At 46.8% G+C, this 23,936-nt stretch overlaps 1 protein-coding gene across 1 annotated transcript in view; it reads left to right on the forward strand.

Moving 5' to 3' along the window:
- The first annotated feature begins 351 nt into the window (after positions 1-351).
- The window catches only part of ripor2 (RHO family interacting cell polarization regulator 2), a 46,313-nt gene continuing 22,728 nt past the window's right edge, over positions 352-23,936 (forward strand). Inside the window, 2 exon segments of the mRNA XM_047019609.1 lie at positions 352-718; positions 23,183-23,303. Coding sequence (XP_046875565.1) covers positions 640-718; positions 23,183-23,303 — 200 coding nt within the window. The 5' untranslated portion in view covers positions 352-639.

The following is a 23,936-nucleotide window of genomic DNA, read 5'->3' on the forward strand; positions in this document are numbered from 1 at the left end:
CTCTTACCACCTCACGCACACACAAACACAGACGCCAGCACACACACACACACATACCACCTCTCCTCATGTCCCTCTGGCTCAAAATAAAGAAGCTAATTATTCCTGTTAACCACCCTGCTACTTGGGCTGACTCACTGTGGACAGCATTTTTTCCTGACCGCGCGCACGCACACGCGCACACACACACACACTAACCCAAAACTCCTCCCCCATGCACTAACCCCACACTCACACAAGAGCACTCCAGCTCCAACACACTCGTCAGTTTCACACAGGAAATTATGAAATCATCGCTGTGGATGAAAGTAGCCGGAGGTGGTTGGTTGGAGTCCACTCTCCCACACACTCGCTCACTCTCGTCCGCACATAGACCGACACACACACACACGCACACATATACACTCCCTCGCATAGCCATCCCCCTACACACGTACACACACTCACCCTGGTGCAGTGAGCAGAAGAGAAGCTGTCTGTGCTGGAACTCACTCAGCTGACAGGGATAGCTGGAGCCCCGGTGCCTGGAGGAAGAAGCCAGTGCTGGTTCCATTTTACAGCCCAGTCCCTCGCTCAGACTAGCCCCACGCCGCGCCGCACAACTAGAGGGGGCGGAGGGGGGGCCGGGGAAGAGAAGCCATGGCCATGGCCGACATCGGCGAGGATGACCTCGATGAAGCGATGCGCGACGAGGCGGAGGACGTGTTCTACAATGACGGTAGGAAGAGGGTGGGGCGGCGACGCGGGGCGGCGGGTGGGGGAGGTGGGGGAGGTGGGGTTGGAGCGGAGGACAGGTGTGTGGACAGACCGCTTGTTTGGTTGTGGTTCTTTAGAAGTTCTGTTTGGGGTTTTAGCGGACAGAGGGAGGGCTATTTTAGATTTGGACCCAAGGCGCAACTGCTCTGCCTGTATGGGGAGGGGGGGGGGGGCATGAGTGGGTGGGCTTGTTATGGGTGTACACACACACATGCACATTCAATGGCTAGGGGTTTCTGGGTTTTGACATTTAACAGGCATTTACTTTTGACAAGGTCACATCCTCTCCGGGTTGTGTGCCAGTAATCTAAGTGGAGTTCAATCATTGTGTGCATGCACGCAACGTTTTAGCAACGAAAGCTTTGGTGACTTTCTATTATTGGACTTCCATTTAGAATCGACATGTTTTCAAATCCAAATGTTGTCTGACATGAATACGATTTCACGCAGTTGGTGAAATTTGTGGCCTTTGGTTTCTTTTCTCAGTCTCATTTTTTTCTCTATCGATTTCTAACTTTGACCCTTTTTTAGAACGGCAGGGAACCTCGCCTCGGTCTAGTGTGGGCGTTCTTGTGTAACAGTCAGATGTTTAACCAGACATTACGGACCACAGGAGATTCGATCAACTTATAATTCATTTTCCTGTTTTGCTACTCCAAAAAAATAACATTTAATCATAAAGTGGGTTCAACTGGGCTTTTACTGGGTGACGGCAAAATAGAATTATGACCAGAACGATTTCCGAGGGCATTTAAATGTTCATAAAGAGAGGGGGAAATGACTGGTGGATTGGGAAATCATTTCCGTTCTAGAAGACTTGACTAAATATATCTCCAACTGAAGCACTTGATAAACAGTATTCAAAGCAGCTCAAAGAGTATATATGATTCATAAAATGAAGTGGCAGAAACAAAATCAAAATAAAGACCACCAAGCCATGTACTCATGTGCTATGTACTATATGTAAAACAATGGTATATACTCCTCCAAGGCCTAGTGCAGCAGCTACAACTATGGAAATACTGTTGTATGACTAGCTAGATGTTGCACCATGTTAGTAATGTATGGTAATATCCCAGTTGACCCATTTCCAATGAGCGCATGGTCATTTGCCTTTCCTTCTGAGTAGGCAGGGAACCACAGCCAGTGGTGTACAAGCCTGTGCCTGGCCTTCCTTTCTCTCTGCAACAAAACCACCAATCAGAGCGCACAACGTGTTTATGAGTATAGATAACCGCCATTGAAGGTTTCTGTAGGGATTCTTTATGAGGCTCTAGACATTTTTAATTGGTTCTTCGGATTAGAGGGCGCACTAGTTCTTCAGAATGAATGTTCAGCACTTTGGATATTGATTGGTTAATTTAGGGTCAAAGGATAATATTTTCATATCGACCTGTTTACTGGTAAAGTGCTTGCTTCTTTTTCCAATAGAGCCATTGTCTAGTTTGTACTGTATCATTGTCAGCTGGATATCGGAAACCTTGAATCCCATTGCTGTCCCTGCCTCCCTTGACACACAGTCCAGTTTGTTGTTTTGTTGGTTCTTTAAAAGTTGTCTGTTTGAAAGGAGAAGTGAGTGTATAAGGTCTGGGGATGCTCTATGTCATGACCTGGAGCTATATAAGAACCAGTGAGACCTTTCTGTCTGTGTGGTGTGTTTGTGATGTGTGTGTGGGTGAGTATGGGTGTGTGTTGGTGTGTGTAGGAGAGAAGTCTGGCATACAGTGACAAAGGGAGAGAAGGGAAGGGGGGCCTGGGGAGATGAGGGGGCGTGGTGTCGGATCACCTCATCAATCCGAGGTGATGGATGGATCAGTCTCTCAGCACTCGAATCATCATGCCTGGCCTGCTGCTTCTGTTGTTTCGAGAGCAGCTAAATAATGACTAAGGTGGTACTTTCTTGTGTGTTTGCTTAGCATGCTGTGATGCTGCAGAATTGGCATAACACTGGCGTTAGCCACACTACAGGTAGTGGGTAGAGAGGGGCGCACAGATTTGTCACCTTTTTAAGGTCGCTTATGCTGTTTTGGACTCAATATAATTGGGGGCAAAATGGCGTGCAAAACGATTTGTTTCTATATTTGGAAGTGTGACAGTTTCCACCTTCATATGACAGTGAATTTTTTATATCATATTTCCCATTTGATAAATTCAAGTTTGTGTCATTCACACTTCAGTGGAGGTTAAGGTCAAAGTAACTTAAAGGCAATTCTTCGCAATAATCACAACGAACAGACCAGAAAAAACTCCTTCAAAAACGTTCTCTGTCTTTGTCTTCCGAGTCAAAAGCCGCCCTCCCCTCACCCTAGCCAAATCCCTCCAATCTCACAGGCCTCCTTTTTGCTTCCTTTACAGTATTAAGTAGCTCCATAAAATAGCCTCTACTCTCCTCAGAGCTCAAGAATCTTTTGGAGGAAAAAACTTATGAATCATTATCCTAATTCAATCAAGCATATCCAAACACGGAATTGGAAACAGGAGAAGACCAAACGCACAACAAGCTTTATTGAGACGAACATAAACACAATGGACTCTTTTAGTCTTTTTCAGAATTTTTTCTTGGGCTGTGTTTTTTTTTTACACTCATTTGCAAGTGAGCTTGATAAGTTATTCAAAGGCTTATTTTCTGTTACCACTCTCTGTGTACGTGTGTGTGTGTGTGTGTGTGTGTGTGTGTGTGTGTGTGTGTGTGTGTGTGTGTGTGTGTGTGTGTGTGTGTATGTGTGTGTAGAGAGAGAGGACTGTAGACAGGGTTTACTGTCAGGAAGTGGCAGAGTAGAAGTGCGAGCCGGCATGCTGGGAATGGGGACTTGGTGTTTGAAGGAGATGTTTAAATAAACCAGTGTTTGCCTAACTGGGTCAGGTAGGTTTTGAGAGCCTACTGAAGGCCCTCTGCTTTAAAAACTTTGTGAGACGTTCTTGTACAGTGACACCACTATACCTGGCTAGGAGGGTTTAAGGCACCCCTCACAAAACATGATTTCAGTCAACACCGACTCTCAAATTACAGTACAGTGGGTCTTTCTGCAACACAGGTTATGAGGCAGACTTATTTTCCTGAAAGCATTAAGTGCTTTGACCCACCAGGCCTCAGTCACTTCTACAGTCTTGCCACAAGAACTTGGGCTGGGAAATGCTTTCACAAACAAACTCCCTTTGACAGGCACTTTGCACAGTTGGACAATTGCCAGGCAATCATTTTAATAGCATTGTGTGCGTTTTCAAAGTCCAGCTTTACAGATTTCATATACTTTAAAATAAGTTACCTTTCACTGTCAATTCCAAATGTTCCTCAGGCCTCACACCAAATAAAATATCAACCTATCAAATGAAAGTCTTTCAATATTCAACAGTATTTACTGTAGTACTTTCACTCGAAGAGCTTCTGACACACAGGCAGTTGAGCTCCACTGTGATTAGCTTAGCGTTGATTTAGCATGTTCATGTGGGCCCGAAACCACCACTCTGCAGGGGCCTCCACTCACCAGAGGCCCATGACTCAATCAGCACAACCTCAGCAGATCCACACCTAGTACATGGAGTCGTGTGGCACAGCAGCCATGGCACAATGAGCTCAATATGTCAGGAATCCCACACGTTCCGAGACATCTTAAATCTGCCTTTCATTCAGGTGAGGCAGGGGTTCAGGGTGAGGTAAGGGCTAGGGTTTCCAGTTCCGAGGTGTACAGTAAATCACATTTACGGGCCGGAGAGAGACGAGGCACTGTCTCTTTGTAGTTGAGATTGTCACGTTTGCCCACAGGCAAATCATTTATTCCATTGCAAGCTATGGTGGTGCCTTATATTATCTTAGCTACAGCACAACAACTGTTTTCATCTCCAGCGTCTAGGGTGAAACAAAGGACATGGAACTCCGCCCCCCCCCCCCCCCCCCCGAACCAGAAGAAGCAAAATGGCTAGTTTGTATCAAGCCTAAAGCAGTACAGCAAAACATGAGGGGGGGGGGGGGGCAAAAAAATGCAATGCAGGAAGAGAGGTCTAGTTACACAAATCCATTTACTCTGCCTCTTGTCTAGACATGCCCCCGTGCAGCCACCCAGGAAACTGTATCCTCGTTGGAGCCGTAATGGAGACCACGGGCATACAGTGTTGCAGAGGGGAGACTCCAGCTGTAGTGATTTGGGGGGTTTTGGGCAGAAGGATGTGGGGGGGTAAAAGATGATTTATCTTCATGGGGCCACCGTTTGACAGCTGGGTTTTTTGTGTATTCATTCAAATAAAAGAAGAGAACACATTCCGTGTATAATGTCAATTACTGACTGTTATCTAAAACAGTGGTACAGACAATGTTATCAAAGTGGAACACGTGAGATTCAAACTGTAAATAAATGTGTTAGGTTGACTGACACAGGGAAACAAAGCCAAGTGTTTGTTGAACAGTGGTTTTGAAAGATGTCATGTTATACAGCGACTGCACAAACCGTATCAACACAGCAGCGGCTAGAAGAGTTCAGAACAAGGCCTGTATATTTCGTGGATGCTAACTATACAATGTAGCTAACGGCGTTGAACGTTTCAAATAGGAGCTCCATGATAGTTAACTCTATTGACTCCCAGTGTAACAAAACCCGGCCCATCATCACAATGTGCTCTTCCAAGGGTCTCCTTCTGCCCAGGGAAAGAATCAGGCCAATGTTTGGGCTGTCTGTCAACCAGTCAAACAATTACCCACTCTGTGTATGGGACAGCTAGTACCAGTGCTAGCCAGATACTGCCACACAACAATGGTGCCTCAATGTCCTGTCAATGGTGTGTCATGATTGTCATGGTGATGGTAAAAAAAAAGCTAATTATATCAATATTCCGACATGCTGTAGTCAAGATACTTTGAGTCTGAGTCAAAATAATGATTTCCCTGTGGCTTGCGCTCTGTAGAACACAAAAAACGGAGAGCGTATATGGTGAGGAGACAAGAGGGGACATGAGAGAACAAGACAATATGGGTGTGTGTATGTGCGTGTGTACATTTGTGCCATGTGGTGGGAGTGAAGGTCAAGATCTGGTCACTTCAAACCAGGACAAACTTTCCCTGCCTAGGCTGAAGAGAATAAGAGCCCCTACATTTACACACACACACACACACACACACACGCACACACTCCATTCCCACACCAGAAAACTACAAACATTGCTGACGTGTACGCCTGCACACTCACGCCTGCACACGTTGACACATTCAAACTGCACACACAATCAGCTTCTTTACTTTTCCTCACACGTCCAAACAACACAGACACACACAGAGTCTCCTTTCAGATGAAGGGCATTTAGAAGAATGTGACTGCGGTGTTTGTTAGAGCGCAGGGCAAAGGGAGAGCTGTGTAGTAACCCCCAGGGATCCTGTCTCTTACTCTGCTTTTTTGTCTTGCGGCTCAAGACCGTCATATTCATTGACCTACTTCCTATTGGTTTTAGCCAAGTGTCCCAGCAAACTAGAGGCTGTTTGCCCTTCTGCTAAAGGAGTGAGAACGCAGGGAAAGAGATGAATACAAAGCCAAACAGCACATCGTTCGCTGGGATGTAAGCGCTTGTGATAAATCCATTTGTTTCGTTATCTGTTATATGATGTTCACCGAAAAAAAAACACTGACTAGGTGAACTCTTTAGCTGACCACAACTCGGCATCGAGTTGTTCGATGCCGAGTTGCTTTCTCGACTCATTTGGTTGAACCTTAGACATGCGGTGTAGTCAGCATTTTTGGGCTGTAGTTGAGCAGCTTTTTGTGTTTGGGGATGTGTAACTGTGTTCAGCTGGTGGGTGATGAGATCATGCCAAACACGTGGAGAAGGTGAACCAAAGTGTGTGAGAGAAAGAGAGCAAGAGAGAGAGAGGGACAGAGAGAAAAAGAGAGAGAAAGAGAGAGGGGGGGGGGGGAGAGAGAGAGAGAGAGAGAGGGGGGGGGGGGGGAAGAGAGAGAGAGGGAGGGAGTGGGAGAAAGGCCTGGAGGCAGAACTTACCTGCAGCAGTCTTTTAATAACAACCGAGGCAAATGTGCCACAGGCGAAGCCAGCCTGTAATTGGCTCACGTCTAATAGGAGCTGTCTGACTGCAACCCACAAGTGAAAATATATCCTGTGTGTCTTTGTGTGGTCGAGATGTTGAGAGGAAAAAGGTTTTGGACCCCCCAACGCTGCAAAATAAATAAAGAAGCCTAATGATGGTTTTAGAAATACCAATCGAATTATGAACTGGTAAGACACGACATTCATTTTTTCTCTCCCCTCCGTATTAAATCAATTGTTTTTGAACACCCCACTGTGACCAAGAGCTAGTACCCTCAAACACACACCGCACTTATCTTTCTTTCTTTTTTATCTCACTTTCTCACACACATTCTCTCTCTCTACCTCTCTCTACTCTCTCTCTCTCTCTGTCACACACACACCCACAATCCCGCTCTCAGCTGTGCCTGTTCGTCCACTAAGCCTCTGACCTAACGGCCTCCCAGCCATGTGACCTTTGTGAGAGGCCCTTTCCTGTGTAAGTGGTCAGAAAAGGGCTCCACAAGAACAAAGATGCAGGAAAGGGTTAGAGGGCCCAGTGGGTGTGGCCTGAGCTGTCTGCTGGCTGACAGTGTCCCACTCACCCTCGTCCTGCTGGGCAAATCAGCTGCGAGGAGAAGACGAGGAGGGGGGGGGGGGGGCGGGGAGAGATCCAGTAAATGCCATGTTACGTCAAGAACAGGAGGACTCTTGCCATGGCAACCAGAGGCTGGTCTGGAGGGGCGGGGACACTTCATGGAGGTCAGTGACATCATCAGACGGGGTCGCATTCATTCTGTTCCCCTCCACCTTCATCTCTCACACAGAACCTGGTTCCGCCCTGTGTTCCTCCTCATCATTCGGACTGTATAGACTGTTTGGCTTTTAGCAGGTGTCGCTACAGATCCTGGAAAAACATGCTTGTTTATTTTTGTTGTGGCTAACCCATTCATATTGCAGGGCCATAACTGTGGTGGCAACTTCTGTTCAACTCAGATACACTGTATACGTGTACAGTATGTACGCATGTATGAATGTATGAAATGACAATGACAGGTGTTGACTGCAGGACTGGAGGACGTCTGTCAGCAGGATTAGTCAAAATCCTTTCAACGCTTGTCTATCATGATCAGTTTACTTGCAAATTCAGCTGAACTGCCTGTACTTTCGAATTTGGTTTAAGGCTCCTTTAAGTGTGAGTTTGTGTGTTTGTGTGTGTGTGTGTGTGTATGTGGGTGGGTGTCTGGATGCCTGTGTGTGTGTGTGTGCGCACGCGCGTGCATTTGTTGGCTCTCCAGTAAATATAGCTGCTGGTCGGGGGCTGCTGATGACAGTAGTAATTACAGACTGAACCCTGTAGCAGCTGAGTGGCGGAGGGGAGATGAATGCGTAGGTGTGTGCGTGTGCATGCGTGTGTGTGTGTGCTCGCGTCACCTTCAGGCATCGAGAATTGAACCCATAAAAGGCTCCTTGATAGAACCCCTTGGAGGATTTGAGACCAAAAATCCTGAGAGGGTTTCTTGAGCAGAACTCTGCGGGGTTCTAGAAATCATTGACAGTTCTAAACACACGTTTAAAAGAACCACAATGTGATTGTGACGGAACGTCCATCAAATCCAACTTTCTTTGCTTGTAAGTAAAAAGACAATTTGATGTCACAAAATACTTCACATTTGACCCACAGATTTGAATCCTCCGAACACCCCAACATCCGCTGAGCACTGTCTATCAACTGACCGCCACAAACTGATGCAGCGCCATTTTTACATTTTGGTCTCTTTCTCTCTTTTTGTATTTGCACCCCCACTCCCTTCTGTATGTTTTCCTGCCACCCCCCCATTTTCCTCCATTCTCTCTCTCTCTCTCTCTCTCTCTCTCTCTCTCTCTCTCTCTCTCTCTCTCTCTCTCTCTCTCTCTCTCTCTCTCTCTCTCTCTGCTTTCTTCTCTCTTTCTTTCTTTCCTTATCTGCCTCTGTTTCTCTCTGCTGGCCCTCTCTTTCTCTCCGGCCCTCTGGTCTCTTCCTATCCTTATCTCAGAAAGCACAGCTGAATGGTGACATTTAAACGTTGCTGTCAGACCCATGTTGACACAGAAATTGTTGCTGAGAAAAGTTGCTGACCAACAGGCCGTTCTCCAATTGTCCATGCATCCAGGCAGAAGTTACTCCTGCCCCTACGACATAAATACGCATCCCTGAAGTTCCCGCTTTCCAGCTTCATAGATAAGTGATGTATCGAAACGGACAGGCCATTTTCCAGAAAGCCCTTCTTCCAATGGAAAACCAAATTGAATTTGTACACGGCACGACCCATATCCACGTATGGAGGGCAATCTAGTTGGCAGCAATGGATTAGGTCACGCCACTCATCATAATAGGACCAGATGCCAAGAAATCTATTTTCTGGGCCCAGAAATGACTTGGCCTGTATTTTGTGTTATGCTCATTATGTATCTTCTGTATGTCTGAAGATGTTTTCTCCCTCTCATGGCTCCGCGTGCAAATGCGATGTGTGTGTGTACACCTCATGGCAATTTGACCGGAGAAAGTTCATTTGACAAGTCCTTCCCGAGATTTTTGCATACGGTGGGCGTCGATCAAAGGCTGCATTAAACGCTAACAAAACCGTGGAATTTCCATTTCACAAGAAATGATAGAGTGGTTGACCTGTGTGCTTTTTTCTCCTCACAGAGAACGCATCTACTAAACTCACCCTGCTCCCAAAACAGCAGGACGGGACTCACTAGAGATAAGCGTCAGAGTGACAGCTGTGTAAATACATGGTGTAGACATGGCTTTACTCTGTCGCCCCCGTCGGCGTGCCATCATGCATGATATAGGTAGCCCATGACCGTCACTGATGCCCGGTGACAACGCACTCTTTAACATGGCAACAAACACTTATTGTTGTGGGCTACTATTAGTAGGCTACTGCAGGGTGTTATGTACAACTTAGTCTATATGTATCTATAGTATCTCGCTAGTGTCTCTCATTTGCTTGCCATCATTGAGGTTTTATCTTAGGTGGGATCTATAACTTATCACCTCTCACAAACGTTGGTAAACTATGCCACCAAAACGCTAGCAGTAAAATGGGTAGTGTTTATGCCGTGGTATGATTTCAACATATTCAACTCAGTTACGCTCTTTACCCCTAAATTATAGACCTAATAGTAGGTTAAGTAAGAATAGCAATGTGTCAAATGAACAACATGATGTGTTCCTTGAATTGAACGAGATTCAAAGAACCGAGTGAGTCATGAGATCCGAACTTCAGTCTACAGGGGAGCTGCTACGGTACATTTGGCGTTATATGTGTAATGAAACACGACACACACATCTTTATCTGATGTGCAATATATTATAGTATAAAAGTATGCCAAAGAGGATGCAAAATAGGTCTATTTTTCGTGTGGGAGGGATATGGGAACAGTCACGCCCATTGTTACAACTCTATTTGTTCATTGGTTCACCGTTCTTCGGGGTGAGCGTTACAAACCTAAACTGGAATGCACATGACTTTTGGGAGTGCGGTGTCTGTGGGATTATCAAGGGACAAAGATTACAGTGCTCGGAGTTGTACCTTGGTTTGATTCGTTTGTGCAGAAGACGTTTCCATTGAAAATCTGAAAGTAAATGCGGTTTCTCTGTTTCGCGTGGATGGAGAGACGTAGTTAGTCCGCCAGCGGAGCGCACAAGATCCAGCTGTGAGAAGTTTCTTCTGAGGTGAGAAGAATATTGTTATTTGTGTATAAATACAATGCAAAATAGAGTATTTCAATGGTTGTATGTTTTTTAGACAATCTGTGCCCATTTGATGAGTCTTTTGGGAAGCGCAACTACGCGAAAAGCTGTTTGCGGGGCAGTAGGTTACTGGACCAAAACGAGAACTGATGACACACTTGTCTGTTTAAAACGTAGAAAATGTTCTACATGGAAGACTCATGTCAATTCAAATAGAGAATTATAAATCGTAACTCATACTCGTATCTTATTTTAAGATATTACAGAAGATAGTTTGAATATCTGTTTAGATGTTATGTGTGCATTAGAATACTTGATCCATATATTGGCTACTCTATTAACAGTCTCTGTCAAAGGTTTAAAGGGGGTTATTATTGTCAAGGTGTGAGACCACTAAACCGTTTGACAATGCAGTGGTCTTGTCATCATCGGTGGTAATTGGAAGTGATGATTTCGCCGCGAGACGTGGAGAGGCTGTAGTCGTGATGGGGGGTGTAGATAGGAGTTCAACGTTCCTTCCAAAGCGTGTTTGTGATACAGTTTGTATTTGTTGTTTGTGTGCATTCCTGCTGTATAAATAAGGGAAAAGGGTGCACACCCCGATCGCCTACCTGTAACGTGAGAGATTTAGGTAAGCGATTTTAGAAATGGATCATGTCTGATAATGGGCTATAGCAGTACTCCACCAATCGTCAGGCACTGGGTTCACAGAACATGGAATACCACTGATGTGATCAGGACCACCATTTCACCATTTAAATGATTAACAACCTCGAGAAGATGGTGTCTATGGTTATTTCTGCCCCAGCCCTAAAAGAGAATACTTCTCTTGACATTTTCCCATGAACTATTTCTATTTACGTTTACCTTGGGATTCTTGGGGAGAACAGTGACTTGTGTGGGGATAAGCGTAGGCTACAACAAGAAAAATAGAGCTGGGCTGTGTATATTTGTTTGTCACAATGTAGAACAGACAATGTTTTGACATTCTCCAAAATCCATGAGCACATGAGTGTCTATCTTTGGAGCATATTCAATTTGGACCTTGTAGTCTGCTTGCCCTTTAAATGCCGACGAAGGCTCTCTAGTATGGAAGTCAAGCTCAATGCAAACCCCATGGAGACCTTATGAGTGCTGTACTCGCCATTCGCCTGCGCTCCACAGCTGCATGAGCTGTTTTGAGAGGAGACATTTCAAGGGTAATGCCTATCTCTGTGGAGAACACCAGGCTTGCTTTGATATGGCGAAATGGAGGGGCTTTGCTCGACTGCCAGACCGTTTGCGCTCTGTTTGGCCGCTTGAAGGGGAAGCTTGGGACGGTGGGGGGTGGGAGGAGGGATTCCAGGCTAGGCTGCTAGGCTGAACACCAGCCAAACAGAGAGTGCCGTTTCCCAGCCCAGGCTTTGTTTTTCTTTCTGTGTGATGCCCCCCCCCCTCTCTCTCTCTCTCTCTCTCTCTCTTTTTCTCTTTTTCTCTCTCTCTCTTTTTCTCTCTCTCTCTCTCTCTCTCTCTCTCTCTCTCTCTCTCTCTCTCTCTCTCTCTCTCTCTCTCTCTCTCTCTCTCTCTCTCTCTCTCTCTCTCTCTCTCTCTCTCATTCTCTCTTTTTCTTGAACTCTCTAAAACAAACTCTGAAAGGCTTGCGCCCCCTTCACAGTTTGTAATAGTAATACTGTACATCACTAAAATGGAGCAGTCTGTCAGGTCAGGGCCTGCACGTTAGACACCGATTGTGACATCAAATGGAAAGTTTAGAAGGTCGTAAAAGCAGTCAGAGGTCAATTTGAATGGTCCATATTCTGAGAGCCGTGTAGCAACAATGTGGAGAGAGTAGGACACAGTGTCTGGGAGCGCTCACTGAAGACTCCCACGTTCTGTTCTACTCTGTAGCATGCACATTTGTGTCTGCATGTGCACTTTGGTTGGGTGTGTGTGTGTGGTTCCCAGGAATGGTTGGCCTTGCGTTCTTTCAAAAGGAGTGCCTTCAGTTTTCACAGCTGAGAGTGCTTTGGTGAGGAGCGCAGGCAGCAGCCGTGGTGGTCAGAGATGCTCAGCTGGAGGAGAGAAAGCTGGGAGTTCATCCAGTTCATCACCCCCCCCCCTTTTCTCGTCCTTATTTCTTTGTGAGAGAGCTTAACCTTGTTCTTAAGCTACAGATAAGGAGAATCCAATGAGCCCCCCCCCACACTCCCATTTCATTCTTGTTATTGGTTCAATCAATTCAATTAACAAAAATTCCATTTGCCTTCTTTGTGTTCCTGAATGAGAGTTCCAGGTTCGGTAAAGAGCTCCTTTCTAGAGCTGACCCTGGGGACAGAAAACAGCCTCTCCTGTCTTGTCGAGTCAACACTCTAGCCACACCGTTGCTGCACAGCTAACCCGCTTCCCCACAGCTGCGGATTTTGCCGCGGTGACTCGCGAAATTGGTCCCCCCCCCCCCCTCCCGCAGCGTTAGGGAAAAGCAGAAGAAAAGTGCGACTGAGAGAAGAGTGAGCCTAAGGCGGAAGGAGAGTCAAAGGTGAGGAGGGGTAGAGGGCGATGAGATAAGAGAGGGCGAGAAAGGAGAGGGCAGATTTAGGACCTGGCCACTGGCCATGTCAGGGGTCATCTGATCTAGAACCTTCTGTCAGGCCTGGCCTGCTCGTCTTGACAAGCACGTCCTGACCATCCCACCCTGAAGGGGGGGGGGGGGTGTAGATGGTACTTAAGAGAGGGGTGTGTGTAGATGATACTTAAGAGAGGGGTGTGTGTAGATGATACTTAAGAGAGGGGTGTGTGTAGATGATACTTAAGAGAGGGGTGTGTGTAGATGATACTTAAGAGAGGGGTGTGTGTAGATGATACTTAAGAGAGGGGTGTGTGTAGATGATACTTAAGAGAGGGGTGTGTGTAGATGATACTTAAGAGAGGGGTGTGTGTAGATGATACTTAAGAGAGGGGTGTGTGTAGATGATACTTAAGAGAGGGGTGTGTGTAGATGATACTTAAGAGAGGGGTGTGTGTAGATGATACTTAAGAGAGGGGTGTGTGTAGATGATACTTAAGAGAGGGGTGTGTGTAGATGATACTTAAGAGAGGGGTGTGTGTAGATGATACTTAAGAGAGGGGTGTGTGTAGATGATACTTAAGAGAGGGGTGTGTGGGGAGTGGGCCGGCATGGGAGACATGTGCTCCAGTCTTGGGAGGAGGGGAATGGAGAAACGTGGATTCTTCTCTGGAAAGGAAAGAGAGGACGTAGAAGAAGAATGAAGTACAGGGGAGGACGGAGGAGGGAGGAGGGCAGGAGTTGGGAGTGGTGGAGCTTGGGTATTGCCGGAAGGGGGGAAAGGAAAAGGAACAGTGGATAGAGATGGATGTGGATTTGAATTCTAACGTTGAGGATTAAAGGTGGGATATTCCATAGGTCGCCAAAGTGAAATTAGAGAGGGGGATACTGGGGAGAACACTCCCTAGTATCCCCAGCTGTCCATTGGACCTAGGGAATGGGCAAGGCAGCGTGTGTTTGTGGTTGGAAGCAAACCGTCTCTCCTATCCTCCGTGTGTGTGTGTGTGTGGCCATGGGGCACCCCCAGCAGCATGGTGTGGCAGGTGCTGGGAGGCGAGAGGCTACTGGTCCACCCTGGGGCATCCCTCCCTCCCTCCCCTCTCTGCTTGCCCTGGTTGAGGATGGAGGGATGACAATGGGGGTGTTGCCTTCCCCCCTCCTCCCCTGTCTCCAAGCAGATCAGGAAATCAGGGGGCCTCTCCCTTTTAATCCCCCCCCCCCACCCCACCTTCCATAATAACCAGTCCATTAGTGACCAGCGAGGCACACACGCACACACATACACACACACCCCCTAATGCCCACCTCTGCAGAGCAGATGGAGGCATAGATGGCACAGAAGCAGGTTTCTCTCACCGGGTGTGAGATGGCAGCCACCACAAAGGGTAGGAAGCATCACCGTGGCCCAGTGGTTTACAAATTCATAATCTGATAATCTGGATGTTTGGTGTTTGTGTTTGCGGTGCCCTAACCCTGGTGGCTGAACAGCTGTGAGCCAGCCAGACGGGTGGACGTGAGCGCATCTGTCTTCCTGTCTCTGTTTGTTTTCCCCTGTGTCTCGATCTGCCTTGTCAGGGAGAGGGAGGGGGAGAGGGAGGGGGAGAGAGGGTGTGGGATATGGAGAGAGGGAGAGAGAATGGAAGCAATGGGTTAATGAACTGTCATTTTTCACATCTCATTTCAAAGAGCAGAGACGGTCGCAGGAGTCTGCCAGGGCGGAGGGGAAGTTTGAGCCGTGTGTTCGGTTATTCCTGTTCTTTAAGTGGTGGCTGTCATCGCTCCGGCGAGGTGTCCATGTTCACATTACCCACAAGCCCCGGGGGGTATGCAGGACAACCCCCCCCCCCTCCCCCCACTGGATCCACCCACCCCCCGACCCAGACTCTCACCAGGGGCAGGTTATGATAACAGATTAATATTCTACGAGCCTAAAATGATGAGCCTCGTAAAACCATACAATCGTGAAGCACTTAGGGCTTTACTTCAGTCACATCTGTATTTCTTGCAAAATCCTGTGCGTATGGACATTATTATTCATTATTCAATTTTTGGGGGGTTGGTCTTGACCCACATGCAAAACAGCCTTCAGTACTTAAACGTACTGTAATTGTAGCACAGTAATGTTAGTACTACAGTATCGCTATACTACACACTAGGCCAATAGTTAGACTATACTTCTGCTGTAATATTACAGTTATGCTGTGGCGATGGTGTGGCTGGTTGGCAAGGGTGGCAGATGTTCAGCATGCGAGCAGCTGAGGAGGAGGGGGGGGGGGTCAGAGCCCTTCCAATGCCTGCTTAACTACAGGTGACAGCGTTGGTGTCCATCTGGTAGTGTGTGCATCTGCTCCTCTCTCTCTCTCTCTCTCTCTCTCTCTCTCTCTCTGTCTCTCTCTCTCTTTCTGTCTCTCTTTCTGTCTCTCTGTATCTCTCTTTGTCTGTCTCGTGCACCTCTCCCTCTAAGTAGGCTGTTCCTACCCATCTACCTGTTTGTCATCTCTCCATCAAACAGGCCGACTATAGCATGGTGCCCTCGCTGAATAATGAAATCTTCTTTTCCGTGACTTCAAAGTCTGTGTATGCAGCTGCGACTTGCTAAGGGCTTGTGTGTTAGGCAGTGAAATACTGAATGATAAGTGCTATTAAGAGAGTTCTAAGTATCTGTTTTTGTGTGTGTGTGTGTCACTTTAACCCAGTTCATCTCCCGCCCCTGCTTTCAGTTATGAGATTTACTGACTGAAAAGGCAATCATCATTCGCATTAGCTAAGCTAATGGTAATATAGAAAGATACTCTGCATGAAATTGTAGAGTAAATACAATCAGACCTAAATGATTTTGAAATGAATGTGCATTGAAGTATTTTCTGCAAGCAAGATTATGCTGTGTCCATAAATATTCTCTCTACCCGTTTGTTTTTCTTTCGAGCCAATGTCCTGTTGTTTAATGAGTGTCTCTGGCACAATCATCATTGGGATGGTTTAATCAAGGTTGCATATACTAGCTGTTAGCTTTGCACTGTTAGAATGGCAAAAATGTGTTAATGCTATGATGATGGCAGCCTTTCTTTAAAAAATACTACCGTTTTTAGTATTCTTTTGTCAGTGCCGGTTGAAATGAGAATGAACCAAAACTGCTTAGACGTGAACTTTAGGATGTGACCTACAAACCCAGCCTCGTGTTTTGGTATGCGGTGCTATTTTTAGTGACTTCAGCCAGCATCCTCACCCAGTGTTAGACATGTTGTGGTCATGTCCCTGTACATCCCAAAATGTCCTCCTCCCATCCCCTTCATTCCTCTCTTCTTGTCCCTCCATCACATCCTCTCCTTGCTCCGGAAGGGTTTGGGTTCTACACCCTCTCTGTGCCAAGGCGCTAGCTAGGCAAGCCATGGCTCCATTTAGTCTAATGATGTATGATAGGGCAACTGTGCCCCCTTGTTATCCACAACGGCCCCTCCAATTGACCATCTGCATGCCAATCTCCCTCCTGTCATTGATCCCAAATGAACATATGAGGATATCTCAAACCACAGTCACAGCTGACATCCAGACAGGATCAGGCCAGCTTCTTCAACCCCAGTTGGCGTTTTAGTAGAGAAAAGGAAATGTGTTTTTGTGCTCCTCAAGTCTTTGTCTTCCTTGTGTTATTATAGAAAATAAATGAATGTTAAAAAGATCCTCCAAGGGTGTGTGTGTGCGTGTGTGTGTGTGCGCATACACAGGAAGTCCATACCAAAGTCAACCGTGGCTTATTATTTCACAGTCGTGCACTTAACAAAGAATCCGTCGCAGGCATATCTCTGCCAACCCGGTGACATTTCCAACTTGTTCAAAGTCCCCTCGTTCTTGGTTTTGCGCTGCTGTGAAATCCTACTTCAACTGACTGAACAGCATAACTTATGCTTTCTATTGGGTCTGGAGAACAAGCTTCCTTCCGCTGTGGATGAAGTGAAATTAAGGCCAGGATGATAAGCGTGACATTTCGGATGAACGGATTAAAGGGGCCGCTGGATTGGGGTCTTGAATCGAAGCGGCTTGCACGAGCGTGGTCAGAAAGGCTTTGGTTCCAGTGATATTAGGCAAAATATCACCACTTTCAGTGTTAAAAGCTTGAATTGCTGGGGTTAAGAAGTGAGTATCTGTCATGCAGTCAGGTGGGTTTTATTGTGTCTGTGCTTTGGGAATTCTTGTGGCGGCTCATGTGACATTTCCTTTGATGGTCACTGACCTCCCCCATCTCTCTCTCTCACACACACACACACACACACAATGGTTCTGTGGCATTTCAGGCACTCCCCGATTTGCATTTTCCCACAAGTCATGCCCTGCAGATCAAATTCTCATTACTCTCTCTCCCCTGCCAACAGAAACGATTGAATCAACAAGAACCAATTGAATAATGTTATTGAGTCGACTCCAGTCGAATCTCATCTGACTCCTATCAGCTTGTTGTATTGTGGTATGGACTAGCTAAGAGTTGTCTGCAATTAATAAAGCTTGGCCTGTCTTTCTCCAAATGACACACCATGTGTGTGTGGGGCGTGTGTGGGGTGTGGATGTATGTGAGAGTTGCACGTGACAGTGATAACTGCATTAAAGGGCCTCAAATGACCAGATTGTGGTCAGCTTGCGTTACAGGCCTCTGCCTATTTCACAATTTGTTTTTGTTGAGTTGTCGTACCAAAACCACCATGAAAATGCTGTGTGTATACTATTTTGCTTCTAGTAGAAAGTTCAAATCAATGTGAAAGAATATGACTCTTTATTGTATCAAAGTGCTAAAACCTCAATGGTTGGAAGCCATATCTCAGTTCCCAGACCCTGTCAACAAATAAACAGTTGTTACCTGTTGTATACCAGTATTGACCAAAATTCAACAATCATTCTCTTTTTTTTACCGTGTGTGCAGTCATTGTGTTTCAGAGCAGTTTGTCATTGCTCATGTTTGAAAGGATTTCATTTTGTTTCCCCAGGCGTAGTATGGGGCTAAGGCTGATGATGATGATGCTCTGACCCATATTCGTGGATTCAAAGCCTCCGGTGAATTCCGTCCCTTCACACGTCACGTTATTTACAACTCTGGGCTCCTAGTTTCTCTGAAGCTACGGATGTCTGAGGTAGTTTACGACAGGGGCGTGAAAAAAAAACAGATGGCTTTGGACAGCGCGTGCCTCCGAAAAGTGTGTCAGCGTGCACAGTTGTGAAAGTCATCAATGAGGAACCAACTAGAAGGACATTCAACTTCATCAGTCAGAAGACTTTTGTCAGTTAACCATTTTCACTGGAGAGTGAAATCAAATTCTATCAAGTTCTCCAATGTCTTTTTCAAAGTTATTTTTCAGTCAAGTGTTTTTCATCCCCCATCTCCTCCACCAACTTTATGGGTCACGCTGATGCCTCTTAGAGAAAAAGACAATTCTCAATTTAATCTCTCTTCCTTGCCAAGCTCTCCACCTTAGCTGGGAGTTCACGTGGAGAGCTCCAAACGCTTGCTGCACGCTGGAGCTCTGAGATGTTGTGCCTCTCCCTCGGACGACTTTCTAATTAGGAGAGTGTGACTTTCCGGCTGTGTGTGTCGGCTACCCTTCTGTGTTAGCTGATAAAGGGCGCTATGAATAGCGCGCTTCTGAAACGTTCAAGAACAAGCAAGGGGGCTGAGCATTCTGCTCTGTGTTGCTGGAGGTTTTGGTTTATTTCGGTATGTGTGTGTGTGTGTGTGTGTGTGTGTGTGGGCGGTAGATGCCAAAGCTGTGGCGTGTTGGTGCTTGTGGGCGTGGGGAACGTATACCATGCGTTTTCTTGTATGTTGATCACCCCCTACCACCCCTGCCAGATATTCGTTTGGTTATAGGACAAGAATTGAACAGGTCAGCAGGGCACTAGGTCAAAGAGAAGCTGGTGGGATTAAAACACACACACATCCTCATCCCAATTGTAATCCTATCACAAAGATCCAGATCCGGTTTTATCAAAAGAATAATTAATCCATAGTTTCATTTTGCTGTATGCCATTGAAATAACCAAACAGAGGTTTCTAAAGTCAAACCTGTGAACCACCTATGTTGACCACTGACCGATATACGAACGTACAACCGGTTATACTCCGAACTGTGGTCAGGCTTGCGGTTATTCAGGTCCAACACTGTCATGATGTCTAGAGGGTTTTTAGTGACATTAGTTGACGAAATGCAGACCCTTTCAGGTCCTGACCTGATTGGCACAGGAGCCTAACCCTGTTCCTCCCCTGCCCGTCACCTCATAGGCTGAGGACGGCGTCCTAGATCTCTGCGGCCTCCGCTCATAATAGCAATGTGGCTTCACATAACCCACCCGTATTGTCTGCTGTTGCTATGGAGAGGCTAATTTATACAAGGCATTAAGAATTAGCCTCCTGTGAGCGAACACTGTGGGCTGGGATGTTACTCACGCACGCCGAGGGCAGCGTCAGGGGTTTTCGCAATGTGCGCGGCCTCTTGTATGGAAGATGGGTGTCGTTATGTGGGAACAGTGGTTTGGAAGAGACTGGAGAGAATCACAAAATAAACAAGGTGGGTGGGTGGTTGTCTGTGTTGGAGGGGGAGAATGGGTGACGGCTCGTTTTTGTGGTCGAGTGTGAGAGAAAGAGAGAGGCTTGGAAAGTTGAAGTGTTTGTGTGTGTGTGTGTGTGTGTGTGTGTCTCCGGTCTTCAGGATGTCTCTTTGGTGCTGGCAGCAGGCAGCAGGATCAGTCCCGCGGTGTTCAACCTTAGACTCCCTGGACCCTGCTGGGGGAGCGGATGAACCCCCCCCCCCCACACACACACACACACACACACACTCTCTTGCTTTCCTCTCTCTCATCCCCCCACTCCCTTCCTAATTTCTGCCACACTGCTTACCAATCCCTCCATCCATATTACCTTCTTGGTACCATCACCCCCTCTAAGGTGGTCTACTCACGCACACGCGCGTGCATGCACATACACAGCTTCGCCAGAGGAGCAACATTACCCCAATCGCACACACAAATGAGAGCGCGCGCACACACACACACACACAGACTGTGCTTGTGTGTTTCTTGAGGGGACGGACGCACTTGAACTGTGTGTAGGGGCGGGGGCAAATTAGCAACACCTACCTCCCCCTCTCTCACCCCCTGGCCCATTACATCACCCCCCCCCCCCCCCCCCCCCCCCCACTAGCCCAGGGACTCTGCGCCAGGTGGAGAATACTGATGAGGCCGGTGTTCACAGACCAGCCTCCGACACAACACACACACACACACACACACACACACAGACAACACAGACAACACAGACGCACCAACTTCTACTCAAAGGCACGCTCTTTCACTTGGGTGCGCTCATGGTTTCTCCTCAAGCCGAGACGCTTGCCTCTCCCAGCCCCCCGTCCCCCACCGAGGGCCCTGTGTGTGTGAGCTCATGGTGTGAGTGCCCCAGACGGAAAGCTCCTTTCAATGGCATGACTGGCAGCCGCATTCAGCACTGTCTCCCTGGCACCTACCCAGAATGCATCAGGAGTAGCTGTCTTGAAAGCATTGAACGACTCTTGTGGGAAGGAAAGGGAGGAAAGCCGGGGGGGGGGGGGGGGGGGCAATGAGAAGAGGGGCTTGTTCGACTGGTGGAGGCAATGACGTGTGTGTCTTTGGCGACAAGGAAAGTTGCGTTTTAGATGACCCCTCGTGAGAATCGTGAGACGCAGGGAAACCTGCGATTTGGGGCTGAGTTGAGTGGTTTGTTTTTGTGGTGAACGTCAGAGGCTGTGTCCATGGGCTGAGACAAGCTCAGGCATGAATGGGGCTGGCTCCACATAGCTTCCTTTAAACTGCTACAATCGGGGAAAACAAGCTGTTTTGTCAGTGAGGACAATGAGACACTTGCATGCCCTCGTTGCACTGAGGTAACCTTTCTGAAGTGAACGTTCAGGAATACGAGGTTGGAAAATGAGGGTTGTAGATCATGCAAACATGGAGATGTATGCTTTTGTAGTAAAGCTTGTGCTAAATTCAGCAATATATACTCATGTCTTAACTGGTGTTTTGACTCAAAACAACACACAATGAAATAGTGATCCTATTATTTTTGATTGGAAAAAATGAAATTAGCTTTTTGTGCACCCACATCAGACGCACCCAATATCAAAACAATCGCTACAAACATATTACCTGAGCTTTTTATTACTTATGTTTCTGGGAAATGACTTTTTTAAGTACCCCAAAATGATCCTGGTTAACATACTACGGATGCCTCCGTAGTACATATGAACTCGTTCTAGAATTAGCCGGGGTCATGCCAGGTTTCTGGGTTCTGTTGTTAGTTCTCTGCAGGACCACATTTAGTCTTTTGCGGGGCCCCGGGTCGTCTTTGTGAGGTGGCCTCTGTTGTATCCATGTCCCCACGCTCCGTCCCCGGGCCCTGGGGGAGGGGGGGGGGGGGGGTCAGGTAGCCTGTGTGGCCGGCTTCAGACCCCCCTGGGTAGCGATGGACAACAGGGTCACGAGCGTGAGAGTGTGTGTGAGATTATTTATGGGGGAGGGGGGGTGGTGGAGATGATTTTGTTGGATGCAGATTCTTTTACAGCGCTTGTGTTTCTTGACACATCGTTTTCCTATGTGAGTGTGTGTGTGTGTGAGTGAGCTTCAGAATGAGGCGGATGGATACAGCGAGCAAGCGCTCAGACAGTAGTGCACAGCCTGCCTGCAAACGGTGTCAAACTGAGGCCAGTCGAGCTTTGATGATGCGACATCTCGCCCTCGGCGTTCGCAGTGCTGAGGAGACGATCATCGTTCAGCCACACTGTCAGAAGGACTAACAACACGCTGCTTCATACTGTCATGTTTCTGTTGTTGCTGTTTACTTGTTTGTTCACCAGTGGCAACAGTTGGTTTTGTTTACTAGTCATGTGAACCAAGGTCTAAAGGTCAACTTGATTTCAATGGAGTTTAGACTCATTCAGCTCTTCAAGTGAATGGGAGTGCATTGTACATTGGAAAGCAGAGAGCAATATCACATTTGTTTTTGTGCTTTATTAAATTTGCTGCCATAGCCACTTTTGGAAGCTAACGTAAAGGGCCATTAGAAGCCTTACTTGAATAGAAATGCATTTCTTTGTCATGAAATCCACCAGCGTTGCTCAGTTATGATACATTGAGAGAACGGACTACTGAACATGAATTCGTTTTGTCCTCCGTCACTGCATCTACTGGACATGCTCTTACCAAGATTATCTTCAAGCAGTGGTTCAATCTTCTAATGTGGTCTCTCCCAGTGGGGTGTTGAGCTTGAGACGCCATTATCTCCTAGCTAAATGCGGCCATTTCATTCTGCCAAGGGTCTATTTTGGGGGCTGGTTCCTCAAGTGCTGAGCACTGGGGTGTCTCAGCTGAGCATTCAAGATGTACAAACCAAACTAACGATGCTTCAGAAGTATGACTGACAACCCCAGGTATCTAAATATAAACAACCAATGGGGATGGAGTTATACGTAAACAAAGGCTAATCACTCGACCATAGACATTTCTAGACTTCCTGGGAATGCTAGCCTATTTCGCTTCGTCTAAAAGAGACGCTTCGATGGATCCATGACATAACCCAGGTGCTCATCCACTATGATCCACTTTGACTTGGTGCCTCACCTCATCGCATTATTCTCTACAGATCTTTCTTACTTTCTTCAGAGCCCTTACCACAAGTTTGTGTGGAAAAACCTTGGTTCCTAACTCCGGCACAGCCAAGCTACTGAGCAGGGTAGTGTTGTGTTGATGACAGCAGTGTGGGATGAAGGACAGGAACCTTTAGAACCTGTTCAGACTCGTCTGAAGCCTTTGCCGTCACCCTGTAACCCCACAAAAGCAAATCGACTTTTTGTTTCTCTTTTGCACCACTTCTTGCACCGGGCAAAACAAAATAGTTGTCGGCTTTTCAGTCCTTTCCTTTGTAATTGTATTCGACCTTGTCGCAGATGTTGAATTCGCATTGCCTCGAAGTGTTGAAGCATACGTGATGATGTTGTTTGTGTTGGTAGCCACTCATGGGTGAAGTATGTCATTACCTGGATATGATAATCCAATCACCTTGAAGCTGTGAAGCCTGTTTAAAATGATTGGTCTTCTTGAACCCCCCTCTATCTGTCGTCCAATAGGAGTGTCGTCCCGTGTCCCCGAGATCATGGCGGCTGGCACACATTCCCCCGGGGGACCCAACGGCATCATTCGGAGTCAGTCCTTCGCCGGCTTCAGCACGTTACAGGAAAGACGCTCACGGTATGACTACTTTTCATTTCTGAACATTTCTGAGGAGAAAAATGTACCCTCCGTTTACCGTCAGAGTTGGAGGGAAGAGAAATAATAGCTAACTGACAGAAGTTTGGAATGTGTGATGTGAATTTTCCACTCTAGGCATGGAAATGCTTTAATGCATTTACACGTAGTCATACAGCAACATCACATTTTAGTCTCAAGAAAAGGTATCTGTAAGACTTTGCATACATACTTTCTGGGAGTTTGTTGCGATAGATCAAGTGAAATGCCATGTTCCACATACGAAGATTCAAACTGGTCTCGGCCTTCAAAGGATGAGAGTTTTCCTCATTCCCTCACAGGCAGACATATCTTGCGTCTCCGTTTTGACGGCTGTGTCAATGACCTCCTTAGAGACTCCAGCCTTTCTTAGCAAGCCCATTTGAGAATATGCTCCACCACACACACACACACACACACACACGCACACACACATACACATACACACTGTGAATGAAGTAATTGGTTTAGATAAATCTGATCAGCAGGCAACTGACAGACAGCCTGACTGTTATCATTCCACTTTGAGGAGAATTTGAAGGAGCTTCAACAGGAGCTTCAAATAGCCTGATGCTCTGTGTCGGTGTGTGCGTGCGT

This window comes from Hypomesus transpacificus, chromosome 4, assembly GCF_021917145.1.
Source record: "Hypomesus transpacificus isolate Combined female chromosome 4, fHypTra1, whole genome shotgun sequence".
In the NCBI taxonomy this organism is placed as follows: Eukaryota; Metazoa; Chordata; class Actinopteri; order Osmeriformes; family Osmeridae; genus Hypomesus; species Hypomesus transpacificus.